At 37.9% G+C, this 10,832-nt stretch overlaps 1 protein-coding gene across 2 annotated transcripts; it reads left to right on the top strand.

Moving 5' to 3' along the window:
* Positions 1–189: 189 nt before the first annotated feature.
* On the top strand, positions 190–7,049 carry LOC102313064 (protein mono-ADP-ribosyltransferase PARP14). Of its 2 annotated transcripts, none has more exons than XM_042217138.1 (7): positions 190–668; positions 2,681–3,754; positions 3,846–3,897; positions 4,468–5,016; positions 5,498–5,634; positions 5,719–5,899; positions 6,362–7,049. In XM_042217138.1, exons 2-7 carry the CDS (start codon positions 2,744–2,746, stop codon positions 6,643–6,645), a joined length of 2,214 nt encoding a protein of 737 aa, XP_042073072.1. In that variant the 5' UTR covers positions 190–668; positions 2,681–2,743; the 3' UTR covers positions 6,646–7,049. The 2 variants fall into 2 exon arrangements, with proteins under 2 accessions (XP_042073072.1, XP_005952518.1); XM_005952456.3 differs by having other exon boundaries at positions 190–1,576.
* Positions 7,050–10,832: the final 3,783 nt, after the last annotated feature.

Raw genomic sequence — 10,832 nt, 5'->3', positions numbered from 1 at the left:
ACACAGACCCCAAATAATAATAATAATATAAAAAAAAAAAAAAAAAAAAAAAAAAAAAAAAAAAAAAAAAAAAAAAAAAAAAAAAAAAAAAAAAAAAAAAAAAAAAAAAAAAAAAAAAAAAAAAAAAAAAAAATAAAAATTAAAATAAAATAAATAATAATAATAATAATAATAATAATAATAATAATAATAATAATAATAATAATAACCACTGCTCACGAACCCCCGAGTCCTCCAGAGCCGGGTCCGTGACAGACAGACAAGTTAAAAACAGTACCCGCTCCAGTATTGCTCGTAATAAAGATACTTCTACTCTAGCAAGTTCCCTAAATGTTACCATCCCAGCAGGACAAACAAGGAAATTCACCATATGAAACCCAGTGACCTATTTTCATATCTAGGTGTGTCTGTGATTATGACATGCCAATGGAGGTTACAGGGACTTACAGGAAAGCGAAACAGAAAAAAAAAACCCTGGGAGATTAATGCTTTCTCAGGAATGTGGTCTATGGAGACGTAAGATATAGAGGACTTGTATAAAACATATTGTAGGTATTGTAGGTAAAATGCCATTATTGTACTTTATAATCAGATCAAAGGGAGAGAAAACATCAAAATAAGAAGTTGGCCTTCTGAGGGATTTGAATATGGAATTAGTGGAAAAGAAGGTAAGGAATCCCAGTGTGCTTAAATTGTGTTATGTGTAAAAACTCTGTCTTAACTAGCCAACAAACAATCTGGGTCATGTTTATGGGGGACAGTGTCAGACATGAAACTAATGCTGAGAGGTCAGTAAAAAGAGTAGAAACTTTCTTTCACAAAGTAAGAGATTAGGCATGTATCATGTGAAGGATAAATATATTCTATTTGTATGTAATTTCTCTAATTACCTCAATGAATAACAATAAACATAGCTCATTTATGATCTTACAATCATTCTTTGTCACTTCCATATCTACACCATGCAATAATAAAAACAAAGTAGTAGCTCCCAAGGTTTTACTATGGCTACACTTGCGTTTCTTTCTGGTAGTTCCCCCACCGGATAAAAACTACATTTGGGAAACGGGTCTATCCTGCTGGGTTGGATAGACACCATCCCAGCAGGTTATTTCATAAACTAACCTGTTGCCGTGGTGACATCCTGTCACAACGCCATGCTCACTTCCGTGTCCTTTTTACAATGACACAAGAACAATTTCTTTCAAAAATGTTTGTAAAGGCAGACTTCATGGCTAGGCGCTTGATTTTATACACCTGTGGCAATGAGACTGAAAACACCAGAATTTAAAGATTAAGAAGGGTGGCCCAATAAAGGTGAATGTAAAGTGAAGGTAAAGGGATCGTCCACATCCAAAGACAGAAAAACAAACAGAAGATAAAGTTCATGGTATTTCATGATTTGTGGTTATAACCAGTCACTGCCAGTACCACAGTCAGCAAAATGCTTTGCAGTTTCAGTCTAGCTTTAACTTGGACTTGTTTCCGCTCTATAAAAGGGGAGGGTTGTTTGGTTTTGCACTTCCTTTATAAAGTGCAAAACCAAACACACTTCCGTGTAAAGAACCTGATCAAAGTAAGTGTCAGACTAATTTTCTTCAAAATATTAAATCCTCACGTCAACCATCAGCCACCGGTAACCAATAATGTAACACCGACCTTTAAATTTTGTAATGTATGCTGATATATTTAAAAATAATTTACACACATAATAACAGCACATTCAGCACACGGGCAGTTGCCCGGTGCGGCATCGTGGTGGGGGGCGGATTCACGGGCATCGGCAAAAAAAAAATTAAAAAAAAATGCTCGTACTCACGCTGCCCCGACATCAGCCAGCGCATATTGGGAATGTCATAGGCACCGATCGGTTTTCTATCGCCCATTTGCTGGGAGTAAGGGCGCCCTCTGTTTGCGAGGTGCGCCTACTGCTTGCGGCTCAGGGAGGAGAGGGCGGGGCGGCGGGGATGCGGGAGCAGCATCTAATAACCAACTCGCAAAATAAAATAAAAACAAAACAACAAACACGAAAACACCAGACATTATGATACAGATTTATAATTTGCACCGATGTTTTTTCGAAATTCTATACGCGAGTGCGAGAGCCCTCGGTGCGCCTGCTCGCTGCTGAAGTCAAAGTAAACTTTATTGTCATCTCGGCTACATACAGTCCAGTAGAGAGACAAGACGACAAGGCTCCAGTTACAGCAGTGCAAGTAAACAAACAACAAATATAAGAAGAGTAAGAAAATAAATACACACTTTAGGACCAGGGGTAAAGGGATCAATAACAATTTAAAATGTATATTTTACAGTTTGATGATTTAAAGTCTCACACACAACCTGTCGAAAGGGGAGGGGGCCCTGCTGCTTCCAAATAGAGCACATTTCATTCAAAATGATGTAAATCCAAGCCCATTATGTATTCATGATTTGAATCCTGGGTTGTGTGAAATCTCAGAAATAAAGCCTAGACAAAGTGAATCTGTGAACTAAGGTGTAGGTGTGTTAGATCATGTTGTGGTGATCCTCAGGTTGGGGGATTTGTGTTCATACTGGAGTTCAAAATTAAAACCAATGGATGTTCATTTTGACTAGATAGTACTTGACAGATTTACAGAAATGTAAATTTAATCTTTGTACATTACATTTCTGAAATCCAGTACTTTTTTTCCACCAGATTTTTACTAAAGATTTCTTGAAGGAGAAGCAGTTCAAACTGGAAGAAGAGTTTCACTGAGTCATGTGCACTCATTGGCCAGAGGCTTCAATCATGGGAGGGAAAAGGAACACAATGTTCTTGGAAAGCAGTGACGAGGAGGAGCAGCTAGGAGCTACTAAACTTGAGGAACTAATAAGGCAAATATCAGAAAAGAGAGTCAAGCTCCCAGCAGATTTAAGGACTTTTATCAAATCCAGCCGTGCCATCTCCAAGTACCAGACTCTCTTTCAAAACTTTAGACATCCTGTTTTCATAGAAGTGGGATCAGATCTGGTTCTGTCTAGTTTGTCCTCTGCTGACCTGGATGAGGCTCTGGCAGCTGTGGTGAACGATCTGAGTGTGGAGATTGTGAAGCTGCAGGGAAATGCAGCGGTATCTCCAGATCTTGACAGGATGAAAGAAGTCCTGATGAAAGCCAAGAACAAAGAAAACTTTCATGAGCTCAAAGTGGATATCAGCTTTGTCCCAGGATCTAATGGATCTGCCGCAACCAAAGTAAGACTGGTGGGCTACAGTGAAAATGTGAGCAAGCTCACTGATGTTCTTCACGACTTCCAGTTGAATCAAGTTACAACTCAAGAAAAAATCTCTCTGCTTCATCCTGAAATGGTTGACTGTTTTCATAAAATCTTAGACCTGACTGGCATGAAACAGACCAAGGTTCCTTTAAGAGCCTCACATGTTCCAAATCCACATGTGTCTCTATCTGGACCCCGATGCCAGGTTCAGGAGGCCAAACAGGCCCTAACGTCAGCTCTAACCAGTCTGACAATAGAAACTTTGGGTCTGGATGGAGCAGGGGCTCAGCGGTACTTCAAGACTCAGGGTAAAGTGAGTAGAGAGCTGGTAGAGAACTCCTGTTGTGTCATCATCCAAGAAAAGCAAACTGTAGTCACCCCAAATGTGAGCACAAAAGCATATGCCAGCAACACACTTACTATCACACCCCAAACTTTGATTACTGGAAGGTCCATGAGGACTATGGATACCACAACAATCCCATATGTTGATGTTAGCAGTTTGGTTCAACAGGTTAGATTATTTCTATTTTATTCTATTAACAGTTCGATAACAACACATGTCATAAAAAGATGGTGTTTACTGCATGCATTTGTATTTGCAGGTTTACGGTGCCTCCTACAAAAACAACTTGAGCATGAAACGGGAAAACCAAGGTATACCAACAGCTATTGAGTTAAGTAAACTAAGGTAGATGTAAAGCACAAAACAAATGGAAGCATAAAGGTTATTTAGATAAGTAAAAGTATAAATACTGTAATCTGCAGGAGCTCAACAGTCAAAATAAAGATGCAAAGTGCTATCAGCAAAACATACTGACTAAAAGAGCCAGTGACCTAACAGCAGAACAAAGAGGCAGTCCAAGTTTGCTTGAGTATAGCTTTTTATTTAGAAATTATACATGAGACTAGCAAAAAGGGACAAATACAAAGTTCAAAAACTGGCTAGGAGTTAAAAATGAGGGAGGTATACAAACAGGCCAGCATAAAACTCTTAAAATGCATAGATGTAATTGAAAAGGGGAACTATTCAAGGACAAGTTCATGAAGACTATTCAGTTTTGCAGTAGATGTTTTTTTTTTAAATATTTAAACACCAAATAATACAGATGTTTCCTTCTGTTGTAACACAAGTAGTTTGATGAATGTTAACATCAAGTTCCTGTTTATCAGAATCCTGTTGATGTGTTTTTATAACCTATCAGTGCTTGACTTGTTTTAACACAGACCTAAGTGTCCTCTGTACTACTCATCAGCGGTCCATCTTCCTGTTCCTGGGCCTTGGTAAAAAGAGTGTCCATGATGCAATGAAGAAGGTAAAAGATTTGTACCAGGCTCACTGCTCCACAAAAAAAATGACAAAGGAGGAGTTGGCAGACTTCACCCAGGATGAAATAAAGGATCTGCAGAAGCTAGTGGAGGCCCAGGGTTTGCATGTACAGCAGGACCAGAGTGGAGATGGAGGCTTGGTAGTCAGCGGGTTAAAAGATGGGGTCACCGAGCTGATACAGATGCTTCACGCTGCTGCTCGTCTACGGAGAGAAGTCAGAGTTAGGGAGGAGGATAATTTGTACCATTGTGTGGCGTGGTGCATCCTGGGATATGATGGTAGCTGGGAAAGGCTCCCCAAAACAGATAATTATAACCTAGAGCATGATATGAAGAAAGAGATAGTGGACACACACGGAAACGTGTGGAGCGTGGATCTGCAGAAGATGGAAGCCAGAAGTCTGTTAGCTAGAAAAACCAAGCTAAAACGACTGGAGAATCACTCAGGTAAGAAGAGTGGTCTGGAAAAGCTGTCGAGTCCTAATTAGCACATCTTAAATGTCAAAAGACTTACAAACATTAGAGTGGTGATAAAATACTTTAATGGGATTTATGATCTGAGCTAGAGCTCCTTGACATATTTTTAATCATGATTTCCGTTTGTCTATGCATTTCTTTATTTTTAAAGTTCATGTTAATGTTTTAAAGTTCATGTTAATTTCCCCGATCACTATTTTAAAAAGTGTTCATGTGAGCAAAGCAAGCCCTTTGTTACTCCATATGGTCAGTTTATGTAGTGCACAAAATATACGCCTTCGTTTTTTACCTTTTCTGGAAGCCCTCTGTGAGATTATGTCTGATTGCGCTGCACTCAGGATTTATGACAGTTGCAGTATGGATTTTGTCTTGATTCGTTTGTCTTTGGAAACAATAATTTTAGAAACCTTTTTTTTAATCTTCTTTGGTTAACTGGTCTAACTTTTTCCAGACTTTACTCTTCCTTTGTACTGGGACAATATGGCTAGTGGTGAAAATCTAAAAGTGGTTGCATTGGAGCCTTCCTCTTCAGAGTACCTCAAAGTAAAGGCGGCCTTCACGCAAACAGTTCAGAAGAATATATTGAAAGTGGGTGGTTTTTTACCAGAAATCTAATTTAACTTTGTTGAACAGGAAACTTGAACAGCTGAACATTTTGTTTTTTTGTGTTAGATTGAACGCTTGCAGAATGTCCATTTGCGGCAAAGCTATGAAGTGCAAAAGAAGAAGCTTTCTGAAAAGAACAGACGGGAAGGGGGAGCACGTGAAAGGCTTCTATATCACGGGACGAGTCAGGACAGCTGTGAGTCCATCATAAGAAATGGATTCAACAGGAGTTTTTCTGGGAAACATGGTAATTATCCTTTGATCCAATCAACTTTAATCAGTATGATCACCTGATTCTGTTTATAGAACACCAGTGCATAGAAAATATCCTATAATAATGTTATAACATTTGATGTCACTGTTGCTTTATTTTGTTGATATTCTTTTTTTTATTTTCTAATACAGAACATTACAGTGCTCTGCAAATGTTTTGACCTACCCTTCATGTTTTTATATTTTGCTTCCAAGCAGCCATTTTTTCTTGTAATATTTAGGGTGGTCTATACAATCGTTTTCCAGACATTTGCTTTTTCACAAATTTACAGTCCTTGTACCTGACCATTTTCAGAGGATTGTGTTGTGTTTTTTAAACCACCTAACAAGATCTTTGAATCTTTCAAACATAAAAAAGACATCTAACCTGAGAAGTGATATAAATGTCTGATAATTCCAAAACTTTAAATGTCTCTCTTTTATTTTCTGTTTTCAGCAACCTTATTTGGTCAGGGGACCTACTTTGCTGTCAGTGGCAGCTATTCAGCCAACCCCGGCTATTCAATGCCAGCTGCTGATGGTTCTCAGAGAGTATTTGTGGCCCGAGTCCTCACTGGTGTTTACACTCAGGGCAACAGCAGCATGAAGGTGCCTCCGCCTCGCAGCAATCAGCCCAATGACCGTTATGATTGTTTGGTGGACCAAATAGCAAATCCAAGCATGTTTATTATTTTCAATGATAACCAGGCATATCCAGATTACCTCATTACCTTCTGTTAGTGCTTCATCGTGGGGAACATTTCCTATACAGCTAATACATTTTCAACACAGCATTACCATCAGTAACTTGAATAGTCAGGCCCCATCTTATGTTAAAGACCTCATACTACCGCATCACCTCTATAGAGCACTTTGCTCTCAGACTGCAGGCTTACTTTTGGTTCTTGGGATATTTAAAATAGTGTGGGTTAAGATTAGGCTTAAAACCTCAATTTTTGATAAAGCACATGTTTAGTGCAGATAACCCTCAATCCTCCTTTAGTTACGCTTTAGTTTTTCCTTCCCACTCTCGGTCAGCACTGTCAGCACTTGCTCATAGCACTTGTCTGATGTTTGTGTGTTTTTCTTTATATCTGCATTATTATTGTCTTTATTTTACGATGTGAAATGTCGACCTTTGTGATTTGGTGTTATATATGAATAAAACTGAATTGAATTGAATTGAACTGAACTGAATTGAATTAAATTAAACAGTGAGTGCAGACAGCAGCTTGCTTTGCAACATGGCTGCTGTTTTGTGTTGAACAACATTTTGACTCTTCTGATAAAAGCAATCTTCTTATTGTTATTCTTATTATCTTCTTATACAACTCACTATTAACTGAACAGCCAATGAAATAGTCACTCTGTGGAAAAACTGGAGAAGTAATTAGTCGCTCAACCACACAACATTAAATAGCAAATAAATCCATCTTCAAAAGTCTCTGTGCTTAAATTCCTGAACTTAAATTTAAAGAAAACTGGCTGCTCAAGACAGGCCAAGTGTAACTTTGTGTTACTACTTCTGCCACAGCGCAGTCTGGATTTTCCCAGCCCTTGTAGGCGGGGCTGCTGAAGCACCTTTGAATGGGAAGGACATATTTCAAGAGGCACAGATCACTGTTGATGTCGAGACAGTTCAAATTATAATTTATGTCAGGTCTCTGGTCTTTCTGTTAATTTACATCTAAAATATGAGCATTTCAATAATGTTATTCAAACCATATGTTGAAAAACGGTGTCATTATTTGTTAATGCATAATAAACTAAGCTAACTTCAATTGGACTCTAAAGTTTGGATTCTGAGCTTTAGATATTTGTAGATTACTACTTGAAGCTACATGTGAGAATGTGGAAGAACACTGTGGAAGACCAAGACAAATCTGTAACTGATGACTTACCAAAATGAGCACAAAAGTAACTGTAGTGTTTCACACTAAAGTGAAAGATGTTTAATTTCCTCAGCAGTGAATAATAAAGGATTTGGAGTTTGTTTAGTAGCTGTAGCTTTATGAAAATTTAAGTGTTTTTAAAATGTATTAAATCAACAATGCTTTTTTTGCCCTGTGAATTTTTACATATACTGTTTGCTCTTAAAATAAACTCTTTGAGAATGAAAAATCTAACATATTTATATAATTTGTTCAGCAATTTGATCTTAACAAACTGATGCCACTTCTCTAACTGTAGAGGCTAAGCCTACGGTTGAAGCGACTGAGGTGGTCGTTAACGGGGGTGACGCGATGTCACTGGTACATATGAATTAAGTAAGCAGTCCAATAACTCCAGTACTTCTTATCTTGTCCTTTTTGGTCTTTATTCCCATATCATCTTAACATAACAGCGCAGCGGTCTCAAACTGTTTGCCTTCTTACAATTTATGACACACCTGACGCCGATTACGTGCGTCTACCTTAAATACCTTTACATGAACAAAACAGAAAAAGGTGACCTCTAGCGGCCACATAAGGTATTAACCCCAAAATGGCTCCTACACCATTGTTTAAAGAATCAATGTAATGTATGCTATTGTTCACTGCATGACATATGGCCATAAAGGACCTCATCACATGAATCAGTCACTGCCACAAATCTCCTGAGCTTATTTACCTCCTTCTTAGTAAAAGCCATATCTGTAGAATTCTCTTTGATGTTTTAAAGCTTGAGTTAATGACAGAGCTCACATAATTACTGGTAAAATGTCTTTCTCAAAACCATGTTAAGACATAAATATGATTTAGAGCAGCGGTCCCCAACCTTTTTTGCACCACGGACCGGTTTATGCCCATTTTCACGGACTTTAAGGTGTCGCGGATAAATACAACAAAATAAAACTAGTACCAGTACCGAAAAAAGGAAGATTTATTCATAACACACGTGAAAATGTTAAGACATAAATATGATTTAGAGTTATACTCTGACAGCTGAAACACCTTGTAAAGTACCTGCAGAGTAGGTAGGTGAGCTGAAAAGCCCCTGAAAATTAAATGCGGACTTTTTGCATTGCTGGGTGTATGAGTTTAAGTATGAGGATGCGATACTTGAAAAGTGAAAGTGAAACAAAAACAGGCACTCACAGAGCGGCACAACCAAGTTTTAGACGGGCTGAAAGTTCTCGTGTTAGTGTAGAATTGCAGATAAAATGGATGAATATCCGTATCCACTGTTTTTTGAAGCCACTGACTTTACAGACAGAGAGAAGGAGAAAGTGAGGAGATACTTTCAGAAAAGGCGAGACTCCGGGGGTGGCGACTGCGGAAATGTGGAAAAACTCGGAGGAAGAGTTTATAAAATCTGTTTTAAGGAAAAAGAAGGTAGGACAGTCGGTTATTTGTAAAATATTTTTTTGGGGGGGGATTTGTGTTTAATTGCAGGCTGTTTCAGTGACTCTGTTTATGGATGTTTTCCAGATCAAGAGAGAGTTTTGCAGAGGAAGTTTCACACCATCACTCTTCCGAGTGGAGAAGTGCGGCTGACCGTGAGCAGGACAAATTCGCAACAGACCTCTGACCAGCCATCGCCAAGCCAATCACTGGTACAGTTTACTGCTCTTTCAAACATGACTTTTGGTTACAGTAAAAACTCAGCGTCAGAGCCGGATAATGTTGCGAAACCAGTTTTAGAGGAGTTAGCCTCCAGGGAAAGTTGGACCGCTGAGGACAATATTGACAAAAACAGATGATTGTAAAATAGTTAAAACACATTGCAAGTACTGCAAAGAATACATTCTAAATAGTAAAACTCTCTCTTTTAAAAACTACACGATCATTAAATTCGATGTCAAGGACAAATTTACAGAATGTGTTTGTTGTTTTAGAAGAATATCAGTGATGTATCACTTCCTCTTCTTACAACATTTGGGCAATAGACACACCAGCCACTTTAGTTTTGGAAGTATATGTTTGCTCCACTTTTGCTGTGCCATCTTTGTTATTCATTGTTATTATTATGCCTCAGATGTTTTCAGTGGCTGACAGTTCTCAGGCTTCTTTAACTTATGAGTCTCGCTTTTGATACAAAGTTTAAAATATAAGTGTAGTTTAGTGTTTAAATAAGGAAGCCCTTCCCTGAAAAATACATCATGTGGATAGCACAGCATGCTTTTGCATTAAAGCCTTTGTAGACAAGTAAGTAACCCATGCCATGTATGTCACTCCACCTCCATACCATCAAAGATAATGCTTTTCAGAACATGGGTGACAACAAGCAAGATGGTGATACACTCATGGGACACTTTACTTTCACCTTGATAGTACCAAGTAAGACTTCAGTACTGCTTTAAATCTTTGCTGTTAGTTTTTGATTGTAATGAGTTGTCATTTGAGTTACTTTTTCTTTCCTATCAGCTCGAAGCAGTCTGGCCACTAAACTAGCACACAGATAAAAAAACAACAAAACAAAAAACATCATGTTTTAAATGATTCACAAATTATTTCATTCTGCTTTCATTTACATTGTACACAATAGCCTAATTGTTTTAGAAACAGGGTTGTGGTGTATTTCTGTTATAAGACAGTGTCATAGTCAGACATAACAAAGAAAAACAAAAACATATTAACAGAAATGTTAATGTTAATGTCAATATGTTTTATCTACATAGGACTGTATGAATCTGTACCACTGGCAACTGCTGTGAAATCCAGTTTTTTGTGAAACGAGTTTATTTAGGAAACAAATACTTATACTTGTCTTTTTTTAAGAGGTGGTGATTAAAATGGTGTTTGGATGTTGGATGGATGTTGAGGTGCTAGGGCTGTGCGATATGACTTTAAATAAAAATCATGATTAATTGAACGCAATGACACACAAACTAGGTTTGTGCTGTAAATATGCTGAACCACTAAAGCTGAGATATTTTTGGTATTTTCTCATAGTTTTCTTCTTTTTGATTGATGTTGTGTTTACTAAAGTCAATTGGGCATTGGGCT

Source organism: Haplochromis burtoni, unplaced genomic scaffold, assembly GCF_018398535.1.
Source record: "Haplochromis burtoni strain Fernald_Lab_line unplaced genomic scaffold, NCSU_Asbu1 Contig_1623, whole genome shotgun sequence".
NCBI classification, from domain to species: domain Eukaryota; kingdom Metazoa; phylum Chordata; class Actinopteri; order Cichliformes; family Cichlidae; genus Haplochromis; species Haplochromis burtoni.
Note: the sequence above shows the minus strand (reverse complement) of the source record. Positions and strands in the feature narration are given on the sequence as shown.

What these genes read in the sequence shown, in the direction of transcription:
- LOC102313064 (XM_042217138.1), top strand. Translation starts at nt 2,744, where the DNA reads ATGTGCACTCATTGGCCAGAGGCTTCAATCATGGGAGGGAAAAGGAAC. An exon ending in CATGAAACGGGAAAACCAAG is followed by an intron (nt 3,898 to 4,467) that starts GTATACCAACAG and finishes GTTTTAACACAG; the next exon opens with ACCTAAGTGTCCTCTGTACT. An exon ending in GAGTTTTTCTGGGAAACATG is followed by an intron (nt 5,900 to 6,361) that starts GTAATTATCCTT and finishes TTCTGTTTTCAG; the next exon opens with CAACCTTATTTGGTCAGGGG.